Here is a 27,145-nt window from a genome sequence, read left to right on the forward strand (position 1 = left end):
TAAACATGAGGTGTCTGAATAATTACAGATACTTTTTTTTCTTTAATACATTGTGTTTTAAACTCTGGCTGTATTGAACTCCACACATACCACAGTTGTGGTAACTTGAAGTTATCTGTTCCAACTTTCTGCCTATGAAGGAATATTTTCCATAGCATTCTTGACAAGTACACTTCTGGCTTGAAATTATTTTTCCTGAAATGCTTTTCTTTCTTGGCAGCCCACTCTGGTAATTTTCTTCCTTCTTATTATGGACAAGGGATGCCCTAGAACCATCTGCCCCTGTCTCTCCCTAGTTCTATCAAACAGGATAAACACAACTTTAAGACATCATTGAAATATTTGCAGGGTATTTCTTTCCTATGAATTATGATTACAAAAGAATGAGAAATAAAGCCTGGTTATAAGATTCAACATTGTGTTCACAGTTGTAGGGGTTTTCTTTGTCATGAATTTCATAAAGAAACGTTTGAGCAGAAGTTAAACACTTGTCACCTTCTTCACATTTATAGCTTTTCTGTTTAACATGAATTCTACTATATACAGAAAACTAGAATTACTGGTATAAAGCTTCCACACACCTTCATATTATGATTTTTCTCTGACATGATTTCTGTTATGTTTACTAAGGGCCAAGAATCAGTTAAAACGTTTGCTATGTTATTCTCATTTATAAGATCTCTCTCCAATATGAATTTTCTTACGTCTAGTAAAGTTTCAGCTCTGCTTAAGTGCATCGCCATACCATTCACAGTTGTAGTATTTCTCTCCAGTGTAAATTCTTATAAGCTTCATAAGTTATGAAAACCAAGTAAGGTACTGCCAGATTCTTCATATTTCTAGGGTTTCCATGTTATCTCATTTTTTTTTTATTGTAAAGGCTGGTATGACCCTGAGTTAAAGGGTTTGCCACACTATTCATATTTCTAATGTTTCTCTCCAGAATGAATTCTTTTATGTACAGAAAGGGTTGAGGACTGGTTAAATGCTTTTCCATTCTTCACATTTGTAGGGTTTCTCTCCAGAATGAATTCCTTTATGTACAGAAAGATGTGAGTACTGGTTAAAGGCTTTGCCACATTCTTCACATTTGTAGGGTTTCTCTCCAGAATGAATTCTTTTATGTACAGAAAGGGTTGAGGAATGGCTAAAGGCTTTTCCACATTCTTCACATTTGTAGGGTTCCTCTCCAGAATGAATTCTTTTGTGTATAGAAAGATGTGAGTACTGGTTAAAGGCTTTGCCACATTCTTCACACTTGTAGGGTTTCTCTCCAGAATGAATTCTTTTATGTACAGAAAGATGTGAGTACTGGTTAAAGGCTTTTCCACATTCTTCACATTTGTAGGGTTTGTCTCCAGAATGAATTCTTTTATGTACAGAAAGGGTTGAGGAATCCTTAAAGGCTTTTCCACATTCTTCACATTTGTAGGGTTTCTCTCCAGAATGAATTCTTTTATGTACAGAAAGTTTAGAGAAATCATTGAAGGCTTTTCCACATTCTTCACATTTGTAAGGTTTCTCTCCAGAATGAATTCTTTTATGTACAGAAAGATGTGAGTACTGGTTAAAGGCTTTGCCACATTCTTCACATTTGTAGGGTTTCTCTCCAGAATGAATTCTTTTATGTACAGAAAGTTTAGAGAAATCATTGAAGGCTTTTCCACATTCTTCACATTTGTAAGGTTTCTCTCCAGAATGAATTCTTTTATGTACAGAAAGATGTGAGTACTGGTTAAAGGCTTTGCCACATTCTTCACATTTGTAGGGTTTCTCTCCAGAATGAATTCTTTTGTGTATAGAAAGGATTGAGGACTGGTTAAAGGCTTTTCCACATTCTTGACATTTGTAGGGTTTCTCTCCAGAATGAATTCTTTTATGTACAGAAAATTGTGAGTGCCCATCATAGGCTTTTCCACATTCTTGACATTTGTAGGGTTTCTCTCTAGAATGAATTCTTTTATGTACCGAAAGAGTTGAGGACCAGTTAAAGACTTTTGCACATTCTTCACATTTGTACGGTTTCTCTCCAGAATGAGTTCTTTTATGTGCAGAAAGAGTAGAGGAATAATTAAAGGCTTTGTCACATTCTTCACATTTGTAGGGTTTCTCTCCAGAATGAATTCTTTTATGTGCAGAAAGAGTAGAGGAATGATTAAAGGCTTTGCCACATTCTTCACACTTGTAGGGTTTCTCTCCAGAATGAATTCTTTTATGCACAGAAAGGTGTGAGTAGCGGTTAAAGGCTTTTCCACATTCTTCACATTTGTAGGGTTTCTCTCCAGAATGAATTCTTTTATGCATAGAAAGGATTGAGGACTGGTTAAAGGCTTTTCCACATTCTTGACATTTGTAGGGTTTCTCTCCAGAATGAATTCTTCTATGTATAGAAAGGGTTGAGGAATTCTTAAAGACTTTTCGACATTCTTCACATTTGTAGGGTTTCTCTCCAGAATGAATTCTTTTGTGTACAGAAAAGTTTGAGGAATCCCTAAAGGCTTTTCCACATTCTTGACATTTGTAGGGTTTCTCTCCAGAATGAATTCTTTTATGTACAGAAAGGGTTGAGGAATGGTTAAAGGCTTTTCCACATTCTTCACATTTGTAAGGTTTCTCTCCAGAATGAATTCTTTTATGTGCAGAAAGAATAGAGGAATCCTTAAAGGCTTTTCCACATTCTTCACATTTGTAAGGTTTTTCTCCAGAATGAATTCTTTTATGTACAGAAAGGGTTGAGGAATCATTAAAGGCTTGTCCACATTCTTCACAATTGTAGGGTTTCTCTCCAGTATGAATTCTTTTATGTACAGAAAGATGTGAGTACCGGTTAAAGGTTTTGCCACATTTTTGACATTTGTATGGTTTCTGGACAGAATGAATTCTTTTATGTACAGAAAGAGTTGAGGAATCCTTAAAGGGTTTGCAACATTCTTCACATTTGTAGGGTTTCTCTCCAGAATGAATTCTTTTATGTACAGATAGGGATGAGTAATGGTTAAAGGATTTGTCACATGCTTCAAATTTGTAAGGATTGTCTACATTATAAATTGTCTCATAGTTATAATATTTTGAGCTCTGGCTAAGATACTTGTCATCATTCTCACAATGGGAAATTTTCTCTGCAGTATGAAGTCCCCTGTGTTTAGACAGTCTTGAGCAAGATTTAAAGACTTTGCAACATTCTTTACATTTGTACTGCTTTTCCACAGAATGGGTTATCTCATGTTTATGGACGTTTGAGCATAGTTTTAAGACTTTTTCATATTTTTTACACTTCAATGTTATTTCTCCAGTATATAACATCTTATGTCTATTTACATTTGATAATTTTCTGACAACTTTGAAACATTTACTGCATTGGTAGATTTTACCATGCATAGCTGTTAAACTTTCATCTAGTCCATTGTAACATACGTTCTGCTGCTTATACTTATACACTCTATCCCAGTCTTTTATTGAGTTTAAATTCTCAGGGCCATCATTTTCATATCTTCTCAGGATTATCTCTGGTAATAAAATATTCATGCCCAGCACTTGTGAATTGCTCTGGGTGGAATGATTAGATATAACTGAAAGAAATTTAAAAATAGAAAATTATGCCATTGATTTTCATCACAATTGAATAAATATACATTACAAATTTTGTCTGTAAAATTATGCCCAGCACAGTAGCAAGGTGGCACAGGACAGCACAAATGCCCTAATAATTTTCAAAATACATATAAGTAAGAAGTATATACTATATTTTAGGGACTATAAAAGCGAAGTGAAAATTTTCAGCCCAACAGGTGACCACAATGTGAAGAGGCATATACAGGCCGGGTACAGTAGTTCATGTTTGCAAACATAGCACTCTGGGAGAATGTGTGAGTGGATTGCTTCAACACAGGCATTCAAGAGCGATCTGAGCCAGAGTGAAACCCTGTTTATACCAAAAATAGAAAAAATTAGTGGGGTGAGTGGCAGACACCTGTAGTCCCAGCAGCTCAGACCAGTTACATTTCCCCATCTGAAAACAGCATTGTCCATATGAAAGTAAACTTTTTTCTCAAAAGAAAAATAGAGACCTGCATTAACTCTATGTGCTTTTCAGAGCTTTTCTAAAGATAGCTTATGTGTCCCATGAGTTAGAGTGCTGAAGAGACTGCAGAGAGTGCAGTTTGTTTTGTTTTTGGCTAGGGGTGGGTTTGAACCCGCCACCTCTGGCATATGGGGCTGACACCCTACTCCTTTGAGCCACAGGTGCCACTCGAGAATGGTGCTGTTTTTATAAAACTGATGGGGGACCTGAAACTAAAGGTAAAATATTGTTACAGCACCAGAGAGACTCCAAGACAACTGATAGATTCAGGTCTAAAAAGGGATTACAAGTTCTTAGGAGGAAATGTGGGGAAAATGCTTCAGCTAGAAAATAGCTACACTATTTTGCAAACAAAACACTTTCAGAATGTATACTAAATTGCCTCTGTCTGATAATGTGTGTCAGAGTCCTGTAAGGTAAAGCCACATCATGCATTGTGTGAAAGGTGCCTTATGTGGCTAGGCGCCCATAGTACAGCGGTTATGGTGCCAGCCACAAACACGGAGGCTGGCGGGTTTGAACCCAGCCTGGGCCACCTTAACAACAATGACAATTACCAAAAAAAAAAAAAAAAAAAAAATAGCCGGGCACTGTGGTGGACTCCTGTAGTCCCAGCTACTTGAGAGGTTGAGGCAATATAATCCCTTAAGCCCAAGAGTTTGATGTTGCTGTGAGATTTGACGCCAGGGCACTCTACCAAGGGTAAAGAAGTGAGACTCTGTCTCAAAAAAAAAAAAACAACAAAAGAAAGGTGACTTTTGTGATCCTCAAAAGTCAATGAAAGATTAAAACATGTAAAAAATAATAGGGTGACAAAACCAGAGGAAACAAAATAAATAATGTACAATGAACCATACAAAAAGAGAGATGTATATATTACCTAAGAGTTTTATCTTCATGATGGTAAATGGATGAAATGGGAATGATACAAACTAACTAAAGTCATAAAAATGGAGATATAAACACAAAAAGTAAAGCTTTAAAAAAAAAGATAAATTCCTAAGTTGAAGAACACAGGGAAAAGACTGAGAAAATTTAAAAGAAAAAAAAATACAGAACAACAAGCGCACCGCACTTCAGCTAGGAGAAACACAAAGAAACCCATAAAAAGACACATGAAAATCAAAGATTTGAAAGCCACACAAGAGTATCTTGAAAGCCATGAAAGGAAACAGATGTGTCACCGCTAAGCACGCTCTACTGAGATTACTAGTGGATTTTTCAACACACACCTACCATATCAAAAAAGACTTGGATTATATAGTCAAAGTGCTGAAAGAACAAAAATTTCAAAACTCATACACTGTATCCAGCAAAACATCCCTTCAAGATAAAGAAAAAATAAACATTTATCAGGATAAATGAATGCTGAAAACTGCCAAAGAAGATATGTCAAAGGAAGCCCCTTTCATTGAAATCATAAAATTATGCTTGGGAACGATGCTAAATTAGGTAACAATAAGTAAATCTGAAAAAAAAAAACAAACTAAGTACATTTAAGTAAAATGTTGTAGTATTATAATGACAGGGCAGGAAGCACTTTTAGTTTTAGTTTTTTTGTTTGTTTGTAGAAACATAGTCTCACTTTATTGCCCTTGGTAGAGTGCCATGGCTTCACACAGTTCACAGCAACCTCCAACTCCTGGGCTAAGGCGACTCTCTTTACCTCCACCTCCCGAGTTTCTGGGACTACAGGTGCCTGCCACAATGCCCGGATTTTTTTTTGTTGAAGTTTGGCTGGGGCCAGGATTGAACCCACCACCCTTGGTATATGAGGCCAGTGCCCTACCCACTGAGCCACAGGAGCTGCCCTAATTTTTGTTTTTTGAGACAGAGTCTTAAGCTGGCACCCTGGGTAGAGTGCCATGGCATCACAGCTTACAGCAACCTCAAAGTCTTGGGGTTAAGCAAGTCTCCTGCCTCAGCTTCCCAAGTAGCTGGGACTACAGGCACCTGCCATAACACCAGGGTATGTTTTGATTATAGTTGTCATTGCTGTTTGCCAGGTCAGGGCTGGATTCAAACCTGCCATCTCCGGTGTATGTGGCTGAGGCTGTAGCTATTGAGCTACAGGCGTCGAGCCCAGAAACCTTTTTTTTTTTTTTAATTTTCAGACAGAGCCTCAAGCGGTCACCCTGCGTTGAGTTCTATTGCATCATAGCTCACAGTAACCTCCAACTCCTGAGCTCAAGGGATTCTCCTGCCTTCACCTTCCAAGTAGCTGGGACTACAGGCACCCGCCACAACGCCCGGCTATTTTTTTTTTTTTCTGCAGCCATCATTGTTGTTTGGCGGGCTTCGGCTGGATTCGAACCCGCCAGCTCAGGTGTATGTGACTGGCACCTTAGCCACTTGAGCCACAGGCACTAAGCCCCAGAAAGTCTTTTAATCATGCTTTAAAATTGAAAGACAAAAACATAATCTTAACATGAAACTTCTGTTAGTGGTATAAGTGTTCAGTGTAAGAAGATGAAATTTGTGACATCAGTAAGTTGAAAGAAATGCAGAGCGCGGTGGCTCACGCCTATAATCCTATCACTTGGAATGTCAAGGCAGGTGGATTTCCTGAGCTCACTGGTTGCACGCCAGCCTGAGCCAGAGAGAGACCTCATCTCTAAAAATAGCTGGACATTATGGCAAGCACCTGTATTCCCAGCTACTAGAGAGTCTGAGGCAAGAGAATCGTTTCATCACAAGAGTGGTAGATTGCTGATAGCTATGACACCACTGCACTCTAGTGAGGGTGACAAAAGTGAGACTGTCTCAAAAACAAAACAAAACAAAACCAAAAACTAGTCAGGCATTGTGACAGAGGCCTGTATTTCCAGCTATTGGAAAGACTAAAGCAAGACGATCTCCTTCATCCAAGAGTTTGAGGTTGCTGTGAGCTATGACGATGCCACAGCACTCTACTCAGGGGCAAAGAGTGAGACTATGGCAAAAAAACAAAACAAAACAAAAACCATAGAACAAAAAAATAAGGAATATGAAGAGTTATAATTTTTGCATTCAATTGAAGTTAGCTTGATATGAGTCTAAATAAAATTAATAATATTGTTATATCTTTAAGAACTTTTTATAATTTCCCTTCTTCAAGGTGTTCAGAAAGAAAATATCTATAGAATTCATCTGAAGTAAACTAAGAAAGCAATCAGATTATTTACAAAAATAGTAGTAGTAGTAGTAGTAATAGAATAGGCCCCTTTACAAAGAATCCTCACTATCTATTACATATACTCACAAACCTCATTTAGGTATATCACGTATCTTGTATAATATAAACATGTATACACCATTGATTCCAAACATAAGAAATAAATCATGGCAAAAGCAAAGGAAGAAACAGCTGTGTGGTCATTTTTAATTTTAGACCCTAGTTTTTTTTTTTTTCTTTTTTAAAATTTCAGATTAATATGAGGGTATAAACAATTAGATCACACACCAGGCACGGTGGCTCACACCTATAATCATACTACTTTGGGAAGGTGGATAGCTTGAGCTCATGTGTTCCAGACCAGCCTGAGCACAGCAAGACCCCCATCTCTACTAAAAATAGAATAACCGGGCTCGGCGCCTGTAGCTCAAGCAGCTAAGGCATCAGCCACATACACCTGATCTGGTGGGTTCGAATCTAGCCAAACAACAATCACTGCTGCAACCAAAATATAGCCAAGTGTTGTGGCAGGCACCTGTAGTCCCAGCTACTTGAGAGGCGGAGTCAGGAGAATCATTTCAGCCCAGGAGTTGGAGGTTGCTGTGAGCTGTGATGCCATAGCATGCTACCCAGGGTGACAGCTTGAGGCTCTGTCTCAAAAAAAACAAAAACAGAACAAAACAGAATAACTGAAGCAAAAGAATCACTTGAGCCAGAGAGTTGGAGGTTGCTGTGAGCTAAGATACCACGGCACTCTACCCAAGTCAACAACTTCAGACTCTCTCAAAAAACAAAAATTAAAAAATTAGGTTACAGTGTTTGCATTTGTTAGGTAAAGTCCCGCTTATAGTTGTGTCCCTCACCCAGGAGGTGTGCCATATACCCTTACATAACACCCCATTTTTAATAATCAACTAAAGGTTAGAAAAAAGATTAATAAGGTGACAGACAACTTGAACATGGTGTATTACTCAGACCTAACAAACAAACATGACAGATCTCTCTAGTCAAAACTAGCAAAATAAGGCTGGCCATGGTGTCTCAGGGCTGTAATACTAGCACTCTTGAAGGATGAGGCTGGAGAATTGCTTCAGGCCAGGAGAGGTTGTGAAGAGCCTGAGCAACAGTGAGACCTCTTCTCCAAAATATAGCTGGGCACTGAGGCGGGTGCCAGGACTCCCAGGTACTTGGGAGGCTGAGGCAAGATACTCGCTTTATCCCAGGAGTTTGAGGTTGCTGTGAACTATGATGATACAGCACTCTACCAAGAGCAACTCTCAATTAAAAAAAAAAAAAATGAAAGGGCGGAGCCTGTGTCTCAGTGAGTAGGGCGTTGGCCACATATACCTAGAAAATCAGGTTCAAACCCAGTCCAGGGTAAACTGCAGCAAAGAGTCAGGCTTTGTGGCGGGCGCCTATAGTCCCAGCTACTTGGGACTGAGGCAAAAAAAATCACCTAAGCTCAAGAGCTGGAGGTTGCTATGAGCTGTGTCATCACAGCACTCTACCAACAGTGACAAAGTGAGACTCTGTCTCTAAAAAAGAAAAAAAAAGAAAATGTGACATAGGATTGAACTGACATTTTTCTTTTTTTTTTTTTTTTTTCTTTTGTAGAGACAGAGTCTCACTTTATGGCCCTCGGTAGAGTGCCGTGGCGTCACACAGCTCACAGCAACCTCCAGCTCCTGGGCTTAAGCGATTCTCTTGCCTCAGCCTCCCGAGTAGCTGGGATAACAGGCGCCCGCCACAACGCCCGGCTATTTTTTTGTTGCAGTTTGGCGGGGCCGGGTTTGAACCCGCCACCCTCGGTATATGGGGCCGGCGCCCTACTCACTGAGCTACAGGCGCCGCCCCTGAACTGACATTTTTCAAACAATATATATAAATGGCTAACAAGCATTAGTAGCTGCTGAAGAAATGCAAAGCAAAATCAGAATGAAATATCATACATCATACTCAGAATGAACACTAAAATAAAATTGTCCCACTGAGAATTTTACACTTGATCTTAGCCAAAAGGCCGAGAAGATTCCCACTGAGAATTTTATTTCTTTTTTTGGAGGGGGGACAGAGTCTCAATATGTTGTGCTAGGTAGAGTACTACGACATCACAGCTCATAGCAACCTCCAAGTCTTGGGCTTCAGTGATTCTTTTGCCTCAGCCTCCTAAGTAGCTGGGACAACAGGTACCCACCACAATGCCTGGCTATTATTTTGTTGCAGTTGTAGTTGTTGTTTATTAGGCCTGGGCTGGGTTCAAACCGGCCACCCTTGGTGTGTGTTGCGAGTGCCATAACCACTGGGCTATGGGCACCAAGCCCCACTGAGAATGCAGAAGTGATTATGTGGGCATCTCCAACTTCTCCCAGCCATGATCTGGGGCTGTTCTCACCTATCCAGAGACCTAAAGGGAGATACTTACTCATGACAATGGAGACAGGCCTGAAGACCTTGGCACTTTTTTTGTGTGTGTATATGAGATATTTATATATCTATTTGTGTGTATATGTACAGACAGACAGACACCCAATTGACCACCTCCCTACATTAAACACCTTTCCAAGTTCACCTAATGTACGTAGACTGGGTATGCACTACAAGTACATATCAGAACACTAGGCCAAGGTCCTTATGCTAATGACCTATGTGTGTTGACAAGATTTTTACAATCCTTTGGGTGGTCAACTTACAAAGGTCTACTGTGTTTCTGTGTATGTGTGTGCGTGTGTGTCCATAATACAGTCCTGATAAGCAAAACCTAAGCAAGAGATACGTATAAAGGGTTATTTATGACAGGTATGGTGGCCCGTATCTGTAATCTTAATCATTTTAGGAGGCCAAGGCCAGTGGATCACCTGGTTCAAGACCAGCCTGAGAAAGATCAAGACCACTTCTTTACTAAAAGTAGAAAAACTACCCAGGCACTCTGGAAATGTGTCTAGTCTCACCTACCAGGGAGGCTGAAAAGAGAGGATCACTTGTACACAAGAGTTTGACATTGCTGTGATCTACAATGCCTCTGAAGTCAACCCCAGGGTGATAGAGGGAGAAAATGTCCAGAAAAAATTTATAAGACTGATTTTGTAACAAGAGAGAATTTAATATATGCTTGAGAATACTGTAACTCCCCAATGACATAGTATACGTAAGAAATGTACAGAGTAGATACATTTAACTATGTTAATGTTGAGAAATCAGGGCTTGGCGCCTGTAGCTCAGCCACATATACCAGAGGTGGCATGTTCAAATCCAGCCACGGCCTGCCAAACAACAATGACAACTATAACCAAAAAATAACCTGGCGTTGAGCAGGTGCTTTTACTCCTAGCTACTTGGGAGGCTGAGACAAGAGAATCGCTTAAGCCCAGGAGTTGGAGGTTGCTGTGAGCTGTGATGCCATGGCATTTCACCCAGGGCAACAGCTTGAGGTTCTGTTTCAAAACAACAACAACAAAAAAGTTGATAAATTGGGATCAGCACCTGTACCTCAGCAGCTACGTCACCAGCCACATACACCAGAGATGGCGGGTTCGATCTAGCCCCGGCCTGTCAAACAACAAGGACAACTACAAACAAAAAATAGCCTGGTGATGTTGTAGGCACCTGTAGTCTCAGCTACTTGTGAAGCTAAGGCAAGAAAACCCCTTAAGCCCAAAAGATCGAGGTTGCTGTGAGCTATGATGCTACTGCACTCCACTGAGGGCAACAGCTTGAGACTCTGTCTCAAAAATATAAAAAGAAATAAAACAAAGTTGAGAAATTAGAGCATACACAACTTAAATTTTTTATCACAGTTCATGTAAAGAAAATGTTGAAATTAAATAACGTGAGTTTTTTTTAATATTTGGGGGAGATTCTTAAGTGCTCTGATAAAACACCTGGCTAGTTTTTGGTTGTAGTTGCCATTGTTGTTTGGCAGGCCCAAGCTGGATTAAAACAAACCAGCTCTGGTGTATGTGGCTGGCTCCTTAGCCACTTTAGTTATAGGCACCAGGCCTAAAGAAAATTTCTCAAAAATGTTTCAGAGATCCTCAAAAATACAGAAATATTTTTATATTCTGAAAATCAAACAGCAGTCCAATTTTGCAGTCCTGGATAAGCCATAGAAAGTTCTTTCTTTTCACTATAAACGAGAAAGAACATCACTGAAAACTAAACTTCTTCTAAAAATTAAAAAGAAAAGGCCAGGCTAGGCTGATGCCATGGCATGCTAGTCTGATGGCAACACAGTGAGCCTTTGTCTCAATGAGAAAATAAACATAAGAAATGAAAACAAGAACAGAGGTGCCTTTATGTAACAAGAGAAAGAAACCCAGGCTTCCGAGAAATCATTTCCAAATAACCTGAGCTTCCATAATCACATTGCGTTGTTTGGTTTCCTCCTTCAACTTTGGACCTCTGCCCCGTGTTATCTGCTTCATTCACTCCAACCTACCTGGGTGATTGACCACTGTCTGGTGAGTCTTCACCTTCCAGGGTTCTTTCCTTTGCTCCAGACAGGTGATGAGCTCGGGCTTAGAGATGGCAAGCCCTGTTTCATTAGAAAAAAAAGATAACATGACGCTTGTCGGGCTTCATCTGTTAACAATCTAGTAACTTCGTAGAATAGAGAACACAACATTTTAGAGATCCCAAAAGAATAATCTAAAAATTGAGGTTTCTGACAGATACTTTACAGTATTTTGAAAGGATTTAAAATGCTCCACTACCCAGTACTATGCAAATAAAATTTGGTGCTAGAAATGAGGCTTAAAGGAAAGGGCAACAATTCTAAGCCTCTGCATTTCTGAAATTACCATCAATGTAGGGAAGGATATAATGCCAAGATAACATCTGAAATATTTTCTTTTCTACACCAAGAACTTATGTTTTCCTTAGAAACAACAATCTGAAACTAATGCAGTCAAAGAAGAATCTCCACAAAACCCACCTACAGAGAAATGCTTAGTGTATAGTAGGAAATGTGTATGTAAGTTATCCTCACCTAGGAAGACCAGGTGACTGTAGGTCTCTAACATGACATCCCGATACAAATTCTGCTGAGCAGGGTCCAGGTAGTCCCACTCATCCATAGAGAATTCTATAGACACATCTCTGAATGTCAACAGTTCCTGAAAAAGAAGAAAAAAACTAACAAAAACCATGTTTATCATGATGTCATAGGATGTTTTAATTTCATTTTTACATAAATGAGTGGGTGAGAACTTCTTTTGACTTACATGACTGACTGGTATTATGTAGTAAGTACAGCAGAGAGATAGTCCCTCATGTGCTCTCTAACACTGAGGAAAGAGGATGGGATAACATCCATAACCCCAGGGTAGATAATGTGCTTTTTGGCTTTACAATGCAAAAATCAGGCCAGCAATACAGGCATGTGGATTCTTGTGCCTGCTTACATCGTACACTATAACCTGTACATATTTCTTACGTGAAAATATCATGGTGAGGTAAATGGAAGCCCTAAGATTTTAATGTGTGCAAACATGAACTGAAGATTTTGTGGGTTGTGTTTTTTTTTTTTTTTTTTTTTGAGACATAGTCTCACTATATCACTCTTGGTAAAGTGCAATGGTGTCACAGCTCACACCTCTGGGGCTTCAGAGATTCTCTTGCCTCAGCTTCCCAAGTAGCTGGGACTACGGGCACCCACTACAACACCTGGATATTTTCTTCTTGCAGTTGTCACTGTTGTTTAGCTGGCCGGGGGGCCGGGGTGGAACAAGTCAGCCTTGGTGCAAGTGGCTGGCAAGTAACCACTGTAATATGAGCGCCAAACTCAAATGCAGTTTTTTACTCAGAAGATATTGGGTAAAGCTTCATTTTTGAATTTCCAACAAGCTTAATGGGGATACCAATATTTTTGTCCTTTGATAGTATTTTATCACACGTGAGACTGGATTTATCCCAGTTGAATGGTGACCCAGTAAACGACCATTAGAGCCTATATTTTCCAAACAAGGTATAAAAAGAGAATCTCAGAAGGTGCATATGAGTTGATACTCTCCCCAAAGCACTTAATCATATTCTGATAAAAACCAGTGAAAAAAATTTTTTTCGAAGTTGAAAATACAGGCTTGGCAATTGTAGTTCAGCTGCGAGGTCACCAGCCACATACACCGGAGCTGGTGGGTTCAAATCCAGGCTGAGCCTGCTAAATAACAATGACAACTACAACCAAAAAATAGCCGGGCACTGTGGCAAGTGCCTGCAGTCCCAGCTACTTGGGAGGCTGAGGCAAGAGAATCGCTTAAGCCCAAAAGTTGGAGTTTGCTCTGAGCTGTGATACCAAGGCACTCTACCCAGAGTGAGAGCTTGAGACTCTGTCTCAAAAAAAGAACAACAACAACAAAAAAAAACCAAAAACACTAAACATACAGATATCTGCCCTATTTTCTAATCTCTAATGCTATCTTTAAAAACTCTCCTTAGCATCCTAGAAAGCAAAGCTTTTCTAATACTTCTGATTTTGAGAACTTTTACTCTAGGCCGTCTTCTGTAAACTGCATGTGTATCACCTTACTTTACAGAGCACTGAGAGCGTTTCTGGACCAAAACTGAACAGTACTTAGTCCCCCGCTTTGTTAACATCCAATGACCCAACATCATCCACCCCGGGTATCCACTCATTTCCATTTAAAATAGGCACAAAACTCGGTGCTTGTGGCTCAAGTGACTAAGGCATTAGCCACATACACCTTAACTAGCGGGTTTCAATCCTGCCCAGGCCTACCCAAACAACAATAACAGCTGCAACCAAAAAAAAAAAGTTAAAATAGGCACAAAGGGAACATTTGCAGAATTACAAAACATAATTTATTATAAACATAAATTTGTGATGAAAATTCTCCAGGGCATACGGGAATTTGGATGGAGAGAATGGAGAGAAGACACTGCTGTATACGGAGGGGAGGAGGACTTCTCAGAGCCGCTTCACTATTACAAAAAAAGGGCAAAAGAGTATTTGAAACAAACTCATTACGCAGGAACATCTCACATAGAGAAGAAAAGATTTCCAACTTCAAAACGTGAGATATTGCAGAAGAAAAGGTAGTCACAACCCTGCGTTAAGACACATTTAGCTGAGAAGCAACCAGTTCCTTCTTTCCCTGAGTGCCCTTAATTTCCTTCTCAGGTGAGATTACCCGGATATTTATTCCACCTGCATCCTGGTAATATGGCTTTAAAGGCAATGGCACAGCCCCTTCACCTGCTCCCTCCACATCCACAGGCTGAGCAACTTTGAAGCAAAACAAAGTGTGCATATATGTATATATATATATCCTTTCCAGTTCTTTATTACAGGAGACAGTCTGGAACAAGGAGATTTCACATAAAAACCAAAGTGTGACTTTCATGTTTCTTGCCCTCAAGTGCCCTACCCTGCTAGCAATTACGGCTATGCCAAGGTAATATTGGTGGTGCTCCTGTTCCCATGAAGCAAAAGCAGGTCAGGCCCTGTGACCTCTCTTGGGAAAAGAGCCTCAACACATTTTAAAACTCTCATGCTTGACACTGGCCTAACCTTAACATCACATGGGGGTAATAATTAAAACCATGTGGATGAAACAACACAGACTAACAGAAACTGTGAGAAGGTGGAATCACAGATGATGGCATTTCTTCAAACTGGACATGGAATCCTATCTGGAAGCCTGGGATGAGAACCACTCAGGGAAGCATCGCCTCCCAGGCTTTAATACGCACACAAGTTATTCAGTATCCTGGGCCCCTCTAAGTACGGGATCCTGCAAGAGCAGCAATTACTCTATCTTAAAGCAAATTGTCACCTTTTTTTACAATGGCTATTTATGTCCTTGTTTAAGAATTTCAGGAATGGGCTCAGCACCTGTGGCTCAAACGGCTAAGGCACCAGCCACATACACCTGAGCTGGTGGGTTCGAATCCAGCCTGGGCCCACCAAACAACAATGACAGCTGCAACTAAAAAATAGCCGGGGGTTGTGGTGGGCAGCTGTAGTCCCAGGTACTTGGGAGGTGGAGGCAAGAGAATCGCTTGAGCCTAGGAGTTGGAGGTTGCTGTGAGCTGTGATGCCACCGCACTCTACCCAAGGTGAGAGCTTGAGGCTCTCTCTCAAAAAAAAAAAAAAAAAAAAACAGAATTTCAAGAATGGGCGTTTAGCAATTAACCAAAGAATTAAGATTGCAGAACTTCCGGTGAAGAAAAATGCTGAGCAGTTAACCTCCACTTCTGTCATCTTAAAGCAGACTGCCATATGGCAAGTAACCTTTGCAACAAACCAGGGGGACCTACCCATAGAAAGCTCCTGCACATAGCTTCCCAGGCTCATTTCTCTTTCACAACCTTTTGGTCAGCTGAGGAGCATGAGGTGGTTTTTGCAACATTAGTCTGCCATCTCCGCATGTTGCTCTTTTTTTATTTTTTATTTTTTTGAGACAGAGTCTCATTATGTCATCCTCTGTAGAGTCCTGTTACGTCACAGCTCACAGCAACCTCAAACTCTTGGTCTCAAGCAATTCTTTTACCTCAGCCTCCATAGTAGCTAGAAAAACAGGTGTCCACCATAATGCCCTGGTATTTTGTTTTGTTCAGCAGGCCTAGGACAGTTCGAATCCACCATCCCCAGACCATGTGGTCAGAGCACTAACCACTGACCGACAGACACTGACCCCTTATGTTGCTCTTGAATAATCTGCTTTTTTCCCTACCAACTCTGTTAGGCTGAGTTTGGCTTTTGGGAAGAGAATTTGAATAAAATTTTTCACTTTTTGAGCGAGTCTATGAAATGGCTTCTTCAACAATTCCCCCTATTATTGGTGTTACTTGTCCTAGACTAGAGCAGCACTCAGCTAGAGAACACAGCTGAGTCCCTTCTACCCAGCACTTTGTTAATAACACAAATACTTTTGGTCTAAGTTAAGAACACCAATCATAATCTTGAAACATGGCATTCTCTGCTGGACCTTCAAAGTTTCCAAGGGCTAGAGAAGGTAGCAGTGTCTGACGAAAGAACTGGATTTAGAATTTGGAACTACAGATTTGGGTCCTGGAGAACTGGGGAGCAAGCTAGTGCCCTGTGTACATCCAAAGGAATTCAGAAAGAAGGAAAATGGAAATCCTCAAGTACCTTAATGCACATCTGTAATTCAGTATTTGTTTCTGGGCCCCATCATCTCTGTATAAGTTGTGGGTCTAAAGATATCAGGGTCATTATATGACAGAGAAAGAGGGTTGATTGTTGTTCTATAAATGTATTTTTGAAGAAATCTACAGATTGTCCCCAAAGTCACCCCAATGTCTCTATATGTATGGAAAATCAGAAATTGGACCTAAACATATTTTTACACAATATTCATTACAAATTTTACAAAGAGGTAGCCAACACATAGAGAACATTTTGTAAATATTTTCTATAATTTCATAATAAATATTTTGTAAATAAAGGTACCTTTAGCTACAATTTCCCGTTTCCCTATCTATGGTGACTTCTGAGGTAATTTTCAGTGGGGGCAGTGCCTATGGATCAGTGGGTAGATCGCCGGCCCCATATGCCAAGGGTGGAGGGTTCAAACCAGACCCTAGCCAAACTGCAACAACAACAACAGAGATAGCTGGGTGTTGTGGCGGGTGCTATAGTCTCAGCTACTAGGGAGGCTGAGGCAAGAGAATCTCCTAAGCCCAGGAGTTGGAGCCTGCTCTGAGCTGTGATGCAACAGCACCTACCAAAGGTGATAAAGTGAGACTCTGTCTTAAAAAAAAAAAAAAATTGGGGGAGGAGGACACCCTGTATTGAAACTGCCCTAAATGAGAGATTGAAAATAGGCAGTCCTTCTGTAAAGACTGCCCTCAGATAATTCATACAGGAATTTCTTGCTGGTAACCCAAAAGCAAAAATGTGCAACCCAACTTTTGGTTGGCAGCCCAAATCTACCTCCTAAAACTAAAGTCTGTTTGATTGCATACTAATAATGTTTTGTACAAGTTTATCTTTGCAGGTGTAGGACAGAGACAAGATCAACCCAGGGACCTTTACCAAAAAAAAAATTTTTTTTTTGAGACACCGCCGCATGATGTCACCCTCAGTAGAGTACTGTAGCAACACAGCTAACAGCAACCTCAAAATCTTGGGCTTAAGCGATTCTTTTGCATCAGCCTCTCAAGTAGCTGGGATTAGAGGTGCCCACTACAACGCCCAGCTATTTCTTTGTTGTAGTTGTTACCCTTGTTTAGCAGGCCTCGGCTGGGTTGGAACCCACCAGCTTCAGTGTACCTGGCCGGTGCTCTAACCACTGAGCCATGGGCACAGAGCCAGAAAATTGATTTTTCCTTCACTCTCTTTTTCTGTTCAAGTTTGAATTCAGATTATCCTGTGTAAAATGTAAATTTCCTACACTTTACAAAAATGTAAATATTTTACCTCAGGATCCATTGCCCTAGTTCGTCTATATGCCTTCTCATGTTTAAATACTGAAGTTCCCGACCGTTCATTCTGAAAAATAAAAGATACATCTGTTATTTGCATTTTTTTTTCCAGTAATGTCCATAAACATTGTCTTAATAATCTTCCACTGATTTATATCTGCCTCAGTAACTTCTTTTGGTGTGCCAGTGCTAGGAATGATAGCCAAGGGTGGGATATGCTCAGGCTTCTTTCTGTTCCATGCAGAGAGATGAGATTGCCTTTGCCTGGGACAGCAGCGTGGCTGAAGAGCCAGGTTGCTGCTACAAATTCAAGATCTGAGGGTTGGGACAAGCCAGAAGTCTCTTCACACTGGTGTGGGGTTATGATGGGACATTCTAAACGTGAAGGACCTATGAGTTTGATTCCAGTAGAAATATGACCACATCCCTGTCTAGTCTTCATGTCCATAAAAAAAATGGGTGTCACAATAGGGAGAAGGAATCCAACCTCAGAACTCCTCCTCTCAAAGACCCTAGTCCCCTCTGACAACAAGAGGTGATGTGTAATCACTGCACAATTTGTGGTGTGACAGCCTGTGGGCAGGAGACCTCATACTCCTTATTAGCTGGGACTACAGGCATGTACCACCATGCCCCACTAATTTTTCTAATTTTTTGTAGAGATGGGTTCTTGCTATGTTGTTCATGTTGGTCTCAAACTTTTTCTTTTTTTTTGAGATAGAGTTTCACTTGGTCACCCTCTGTAGACTGCTGTGGAATCTTAGCTCACAGCAAACTCAAACTCTTGGGTCCAAATGATCCTCTTGTCTCACCTTCCCAAGTAGCTGGGATTATAGGTGCCCACCACAATACCTGACTAGTTTTTAGAGACAGGACCTTGCTCAAGCTCAGGCTGATCTTGAGTTCGTGAGCTTAGGCAACCCACCCACCTTGGTCTCCCTATTGCTGGGATTAGAGGTACGAGCCACCATGCCTGGAGAGGTCTCAAACTCTTGGACTCAAGTGATCCTCCCACCTCAGTCTCCCAGTTGTCTTTTATTTTCATGGAATCTTTCCAAAGCTAAGCTCAGGATTCCCATTTGAAATCACCCTAAAAATATTATAAATCTCAGAACCTTATAACATTTACTCTGCAGAAACAAAGTAAAACCATACTTTTTATAAAATGAAATATATGACTCCATATTTAATATTCACTTCTGTCTTGGCTTTAGGAATATTTTCATATTCTTCAAGGGCTATGGATGATTACATTTTATACTTAATGGAAAAATGAAGCTAAAATAAATGAGCAAAGCTTTTCAAGACACAAAATTCAGGGAATGAGACTGGTGACTGGAATATAGACATGCCCCTCTCAAGTGTCAAGTAAGGTCGCCCTATACCTTGAATCCTTATCCTATACCTCCCACCCTTATTCTGATCACAGAATTGCTCAGTGGCCACCCTCACTGGAGAAACTGCACTCTTGCTTTCAATGCACATGAAGTGTGTATTGGGTTGCAGATTTTTAAAAGACTTTGCTGGGGGTGGGGTATATTTATCCTTTGGTATTTGCTCCCTTGAAATATTTGAGAAATAAGTTGTGCATTTTCCCCTGAATACCAGCATCTGATGGGCTGACCGGGAATGTCTCTCTAAGAAATGAAAACTGAGGCTAGTACCAAAAAACTTAAAGTCTTTATGGATTAGCTTTTTACATGAAGAATATACCAGAAGACTTCTCTCAACCTCAAGGACACTCATTTGCTCCTCTGAGAGGCTCTACTCCCATTCTTCAGACTGTCTTCTGGGAGGAAATGTCCCAGGGACTGATATTTATGGAACACTAAAGAAAATATGAATGCTATGGGGCATCTTGGGTCATCCTCAGAGAAGTATAAATTTCAGGACTGGGAAAAGACAGGAGTGTGAATGAGGATCTGTCATCCTGTACAGTTACCAATAGGGAATATCAATTCCAAGACATTCTGCTAAGCTCTGTGTTCCCAGGCAAGACAAAAGGAGTAAGGCACAAAATTTTTACCATGGAGTATCACAAGACTATTGTCCGCATTTTTTCTTATGTGAAATGTAAAAAAGTTTAAAAAATAATCACCCCCCAACTTATGTAAACAAATAATAAACACAAAAATACTGCCAGTGTTTGAAATGGGCAATAAGAAAAAAAAAAGTGATAATGTAAATTGGATGGGAAGTTCTGTTTGAAAAAGTGAAAATGAAACTGAAAATTGAGTATTTTACTCCAAGACCTAGAAGAATTGGGCAGAAGAAACAAAAGTGGTAAATTTAGAGTCTGGTTCACAAACTTTGGAAAATGCTGGGGAAAACAAGTCCCCTTGTAGAGTGTTAAAATATATATGAGGCAATTTGGCCGAAAATACTCTACTGCTCTGCATTTATATCCAAGGAACTCAAAATCCAGCACCAATTTATTTCTTATTAGGTGCTAATGCAAGAGCCAAGGGAAAAACTTCCCATGAATTCTTCAAAGTTTCCCCAATTACCAACTCACAAATGGAAGAGTAATAAAAGGCATATGAATTTACTCATATACTACATATGTGATGAAATCATGGAGAGATTTACCCCAAACTCCCACTGGGAAACAGAAGTTTAAATTCTCATTTTCAAAACAGAAGAAAGAGATGGGAATTTTTTTGAGAGACAAAAAATGATTAGAGAGGATGAACTGATTGGGAAGAAGGAAACAAACTTGTTAATGCTTCTTTAGGATCTGAATGCACCAGAGAGGCAGAAATCATGTTGAGGAAAAAACCTTCCAGGAGTGGTTGTATTTTCTATCGGCACTAAATAAGGAGGTTATAGGAAAGCAAAAGAAGGCAACTGTTTTTATTTTGGTAAGACACTTTGTTACATAAGGACATGTTAGAGAGTCTACCTCTACCCTGGTGGTGAGTGAAACAAGGCTAGGTTTTAAGGACCTTGACATTCAGGATGATTTCTGAAAAGGTTTCCAATTTTGAAAAGCACTCAGCATGCCTAAGCTACAGTTTTTTAAGAACCATTTTCTGCACCCCAACATCAACTTAGAAGGAAAACAAGTAGACTTTACCAATCACAAACGACTAATTATCTTCTGATTACAAAACCAGGAAAATTTCAACTGAAAAGTCCAAAAAACTTCAATGCATAACTGCAACCAGTTATTGACTTTGATTTGCATATGCACCTTGGAAAAACCTTTCCTTCAATTGTACAGCAGGTCTTGAAATAATAATCTCCACATAGAGGATCCTTATAAAAACTTCAGAATCTTTAAAAAATATTTAAAGTTAGGGGAGGAGCAAGTTGTCAGGCGAGTAACAGCTTCTTTGCAACCGTACACAATGAAATGGGGGAAGAGAAGAATCCAGGCATCTCTGGCTGGTGGGATCTGACCAGAAACATCTCTTTGGGGACACAGGGAGACAGCAAGAGATGTCTGGACTCCACGAGGAGGACAAAAGCAGTGGACAACTGGCAAGTAGTTGCATGCGTTTGTTCAGTCAGAGGCTGCCTGCCACTGTACAGCAGCAGACAGACTGCAAACGGGAAAGACCTTACCTGTGGTCTGTTTAATTGTTTGGACTTGGGCACTTGGTTGAATTACCTTGGGAGAACTTGGGTGAGAGTGTAGATAACTTTAAACATTCTCTAGGGCTGTGCACTAAGCCAGTGAGATTGAAAAAAGCTAATATTGTTCAGCTGTCAGCCGCTGGCACAGACATTGTGGGAGAACTGCCTCTTCAGGCTTCTTCCTCAAGGACACAGAGCCTGTGCAGCCATTATGGGAGAACTGCCCTGTAGGATATGCCCTCAGGGTCGAAGAGGAAGGATGGAGCTGGAAGACCTTGGGCAAGTAATCTAGTGACTGAGTACAACAAAGGCAGTGACTGAAACGATGGGGAAAAGTGGAGATTTCAGTACTTGGCAGTAACAGTGCTGCCTTATATTGGCCCTCAGAGGCATTAACTGAGACCAATTTTGGAACACTGGATAATCGGGCAGCCACTTCAGGAGAGATGCCAGCAACAAGTGCTTTTCTGGGAAGGCTTCTGCTTAGCTAAGGCCAATGGTTTAAAGTGTCTTTGAAGTGGGCTGAGGAGAGATTTAGGCTCTCAACCCTGCCAGGTGTAAGAAATCAGCAGAGGCTCCCAGTCTCCATCTCGTACAGCTGTATCAGCGTTGTGATTAACATCTCATACCCCAGAAGACCACCACTACAGGACAATATTCAGCAACATATATATGTATATTGGTTTGTTTTTGTTTTTGGTTTTTATTTAATGTTTTTAATTTTTTTTTAGTATAACATTTTCCCTCTAGATTTTTCTTTTATTTCTTTTTCTTTCTTTCTTCATTTTTCTAGTTTAAATATAATTTTCTATTCTAGCCTTCTATAACAATTAGAACTTCATTTTTGCTAGAGTATCTGCCCCTATTATTTGAATTTTTCCCACGATTTTATCCCATAAGGTTTTTTGTTTGTCTGTTTGGGTTTCATTTATACTATTTTTTTCTTTCCTGTCTACTTAGTGGATGTGGAGTACTGTGTCTCAATAGGCTGACAAAGAGCTACTGACCTCAAGGGAACCACCCAACCCCACAACCCCACAGGTTGGGGGTTTTTAAGGTTGAGTCAAAGCACCCACTGGACACCTTTATTAATCCTGTCCCCCTCTTTCTGTGATTCTACATTTTTTTATCAATATTTCCTTTTACTCAACCCCTCTCCTTTCTCTTTCTAAATCTTTTTTCCCTTCTTGCTCATAAATCTGTTCATCCTTCTGCTCCCATACCAAAAGGACTCATCAAAACCTTAGGTCAGAGGCACAGTAACATAAAGAGCAAAAGGAAGTGAAAGAAAAATTAAGGCAAGGAAACAGGTAAAAGAAAACACTCATGCAGAAGAATCTGCAGAAAAATCCTGGCAACATGAAAAACCAGTCCAAGGAACCTCACCAAGGGACCGTGAGGTAGCTACTGCAGAAGATTCCACCTATAGAGAAATGTTAGAAATGACATAAAGGGAATTTAGAATACAGATGATAAAAACAATGAAATAAATGGTAGAAACAATGAAGGAAACTGCTCATAAAATGGAAAATGACCAAAAAGAAATCCAAAAAACAGAATCAAATTAAGAGATGAATGCTATGCAGAATATAGAGAGGATATAGCAGACCTGAAGGAATTGAAGCAGTCAATTAAGAAACTTAAAGATGCAATAAAAGTATTACCAACATATTAGATCATGCAGAATAAAAAAATTCAGAGGTAGAAGTATCTTGAGATAACTCAGATAGTTAATGAGGCAGAAAAGAGGAGACAGAAAGCAGAACATTCACTGTCAGAACATTCACTGACGGAATTATAGAACTTTGGGAAGAGTTCAAACATATGTGTTATTGGTATCCCAGAAGGGGAAGAAGAATGACCCAGAGGAATGGAAGCCATACTAGAGAATATTAAGAATGAAAATTTTCCAAATATCACCAAAGATTCTGACGCACTCTTTTCAGACACCAGGTTGCCTTAAATCTAATAGAGCTTCTCCAAGACACATTTGATGAACTTGTCCAAAGTCAAGACAAAAGAAAAGATATTACAAGCTTCCAGTACTAAGTGCCAGTTGACTTAGAGGGGCAAATCCATCAGGGTGACCATAGACTTCTCTAATGAAACTTTTCAGGCCAGAAGAAAATGGTCATCTACCTTTAATCTACTTAAACAGAAAAATTTCCAGCCTAGAATGCTATATCTCACTAAGGTAAGCTTTAAAATTGATAGAGAAACCAAATCTTTTACTGTGATGTAAACATTGAGGAAATTCGCCACAACAAGACCAGCTCTATAGGAAATACTTCAACCTGTTCTACACACTGACCATCACAATGGACCACCAGCAAAGTAAACACCCAGAAATTAAAGGACAGAACCTAGCTTCCATAATGATGTAAAAAAAAAACAAATACTAAATGCACTTTCACAAAATAAGATGAATAGAACACTACCAGACTTGTCAATTATCTCAATAAATGTTAATGGCTTGAATTCCCCACTGAAGAGGGATAGATTGGATGACTGGATTAAAAAACACAAGCCATCCTTAGCTGTTTGTAGGAAACACAACTAACCTCAAAAGATAAATTAAAACTCAGAGTTAAGGGTTGCATGACAATTTTGCAGGCAAATGGAATCCAGAAGAAAAGAGGGACTGTTATTTTCAGCTACATGTAGATTTAAAGCAACTAAAGTCAAAAAAGACAATGATGGTCACTTCATATTGGTCAAGGGAAAAATACAAGAAGCCATTTCAATTCCAAATATTTATGTACCCAACTTAAATGCTCCCAGATTCTTAAAACAGACCTTACTTAATCTGAGCAATATGATATCCATAACACCATAATAACAGGAGTCTTTAACACTCCTCTCCAGAGCTGGGCAGGTCCTCTAAATAGAAATTAAACAAAGATATAAGGGTCTTAAATGAGACTCTAGAACAACTGTGCCTGATAGATATATAGAACACTCCATCCCAAAGATAAAGAATATAAATTATTCTCATTGCCCCATTGAACATTCTTCAAAATTGATCGTATCCTAGGACACAAAACAAACCTTAACAGAATCAAAAGAATTGAGATATTACCTTGTATCTTCTCAGACCACAAGGCACTAAAGGTGGAACTCAACTCCAACAAAAACATCCAACCCCACACAAAGGCACAGAAATTTAACAACCTTATGCTGAATGACAATTGAGTGCAGGAAGAAATAAAAAAGGAAATTGTTAACTGCCTTGAGCATAACAACAATGAAGACACAAGCTACCAAACTTGTGGGATACAACAAAAGCAGTCCTGAGAGGAAAATTGATCGCTTTAGTTGCCTACATTCAAAAACAGAAATCATATCAACAAACTCACAAGCCATCTTATGGAATTGGAAAAGAAGAACAATTCAAGCCTAAACCCAGCAGAAAAAAAGAAATATCCAAAATTAAATCAGAGATTAAAGAAATGTAAAAACAAAACAATCATGCAGAAAATTAATGAAACAAAAAATTTTTTATGAAAAAACAAGAGACTAATTAGAAACAGAAAAGTAAAATCTCTAGTAACCTAAATCAGAAATGATAAAGGGGAGGCTCCTCATCCATAGACAGTGGTTACATTGTTAGTCGCATACAAGAAGGGTGTAGGGTTCAAACTCAGCCCAACCCAGATAAACCCAGTTCAAACTCAGCCCAACCCAGTTGACAACTGCAACAACAACACCACCAACAACAAAACAGCCGGGTGTTGTGGCAGTGCCTGTAGTCTCTCACCTACTCAGGAGTCTGAGGCAAAAGAACGACTCAATCTCAAGACTTTGAGTTTACTGTGATGCCTCAGCACTCTACAAGGGTGATATAGGACACTCTATCTCCAAAAAGAAAAGAAAAAGGAAAAATGATAAAGGGGAAATAATAACTGATGCCACAGAGATACTCTTGCGTTATCTCCAAATACTACAAGAAATTCTATGCCCAGGAATTTGACAATGTGAAGGAAGGAAATGGATCAATATTTGGAATCACACCCTCTCCCTAGACTTACCCAGGAAGAAATAAACATCTTGAACAGATCAATTTCAAGCACTGAGACCAAAGAAACAATAAAAACTCTCCCAACAAAAAAAAATGACCTGGTCCGGATGGCTTCACACCAGAATTCTATCAAACCTTATTCCCATACTGCAGAAATTATTCCAAAAAATTGAGGAGGAAGGAATCTTATCCAACACGTTCTACAAAGCATACACCAGCCTGATACCAAAACCAGAAAAAGACCCAACTAAAAAGGAGAACTTCAGACCAATTTCACTAATGAACATTGATGCAAAACTTATTACCAAAATCCTAGCCAACAAATTACAGGATATCATCAAAAACAGTGATACATCATGATAAACTAGGTTTCATCCCAGGGATGCAAGGCTACTTTAACATATGCAAGTCCATAAACATTATTGAACGTATCAACAGAAGCAAAAACAAAAACCACATGATTCTCTCAATAGATGCACAAAAAACATTTGATAAAATCCAGCTTTCTTTTCTAATTAGAGCACTGAAGAATAGGCATAGTTAGCACATTTCTTAAACTGATCGAAGCTATCTATGACAAACCCACAGCTAATATTTTACTGAATGGAGTAAAACTGAAAGCTTTTCCACTTAGAACTGGAACCAGACAAAGTGGTCCTCTGTCACCATTACTATTTAACATAGTACTGGAAGTTCTAGCCAATGCAAAGGGCAGCCAAATGAAAGCAGAGGAAGTCAAACTCTCCCTCCTTTCTGACGATATGATCTTATACTTAGAAAACTCCAAACTTGTCAATTAAAAGACTCCTGGAAGTCATCAAAAAATGCAGTACACGTTAAATCTACTAAGTGTAGAAAATAAATGCCTTAATACAATAACTAAGAAAATGCACTGAAGGCTATGTTAACCAGTTTGATGAAGTATTTCAAATTGTATATAAAACCAGCACATTGTACCCCATAATTCCTTTAAAGTACACAGCTATGATTTAATTGAAAAAAATACAGTAATGTCTCAGGATATACAATCAATGTCCACAAGTCAGCAGCCTTTGTATACACAAAAAACAGCCAAGATGAGAGGCTAATTAAGGATACAACTCCCTTCACCATAGCTTGAAGAAAAATGAAATACCTAGGAATAAGCCTAACTAAAGAAGTGAAGGACCTCTGTAAAAAAAATTATGAGACCCTAAGAAAGGAAATAGCAGAGGATATTAACAAATGGAAGAACATACCATGCTCATGGCTGGGAAGAATCAACATTTCTTAAAATGTCTATACTTCCCAAAGCAATCTACTGATTCAATGCCATCCCTATTAAAATACCGACCAGCATACTTTCAAAACTTGGAAAAGATGATTCTGTGTTTTGTATGGAACCAGAAAAATACCTGCATAGCTAAGGCAGTTCTTAGTGATAAAAACAAAACCGGGGGCATCAGCATGCCAGATTTTAGGCTGTGCTACAATGCCATAGTGGTCAAGATAGTATGGTACTGGCACAAAATTAGAGACATAGACATTAGGAATTGAATTTAAAAAAACAGGAAATGAAATTGACATCTTACAACCACCTACTCTTCAATATACCAAACAAGAACATGCACTGGGGAAAAGAATCCCTACTCGATAAATGGTGTTGGCAGAACTGGATATCCACGTGTAAAAGACTGAATGTGGACCCACACCTTTCTCCACTTATGAACTGATTCAAGATGGATAAAGGACTTAAATTTCAGGCACAAAACAATAAAAATCCACAAAGAAAGCATAGGAAAAACAATGGAAAATATCTGCCTCAAGAAAAACTTTATGAAGAATGCCATGGCAATTGCAACAACAACAAAAATAAACAAATGAGACTTAATTAAACTGAAAAGCTTCTGAACAGCTGAGGAGACAATAA

At 39.4% G+C, this 27,145-nt stretch overlaps 1 protein-coding gene across 1 annotated transcript; it reads right to left on the minus strand.

Moving 5' to 3' along the window:
* Positions 1 to 401: 401 nt before the first annotated feature.
* Positions 402 to 17,660, minus strand: LOC128573102 (zinc finger protein 595-like). The gene is made up of 5 exons (XM_053573295.1): positions 17,635 to 17,660; positions 12,220 to 12,346; positions 11,671 to 11,766; positions 2,049 to 3,569; positions 402 to 1,880 (listed from the first exon to the last, which is right to left on the minus strand). The coding sequence occupies exons 1-5, from the start codon at positions 17,644 to 17,646 to the stop codon at positions 982 to 984; spliced, it is 2,655 nt and encodes an 884-aa protein (XP_053429270.1). The 5' UTR covers positions 17,647 to 17,660; the 3' UTR covers positions 402 to 981.
* Between the last annotated feature and the right edge of the window lie 9,485 nt (positions 17,661 to 27,145).

Source organism: Nycticebus coucang, chromosome 20 (assembly GCF_027406575.1).
Source record: "Nycticebus coucang isolate mNycCou1 chromosome 20, mNycCou1.pri, whole genome shotgun sequence".
Classification (NCBI taxonomy): domain Eukaryota; kingdom Metazoa; phylum Chordata; class Mammalia; order Primates; family Lorisidae; genus Nycticebus; species Nycticebus coucang.

Excerpts from the sequence above, each read along its gene's own strand:
- LOC128573102 (XM_053573295.1), bottom strand. Across the intron at positions 11,767-12,219 it reads CAGTCACCTGGTCTTCCTAG|GGCTTGCCATCTCTAAGCCC; the intron begins GTGAGGATAACT and ends CTAATGAAACAG. Across the intron at positions 3,570-11,670 it reads GACAGTGGTCAATCACCCAG|TTATATCTAATCATTCCACC; the intron begins GTAGGTTGGAGT and ends AATTTCTTTCAG.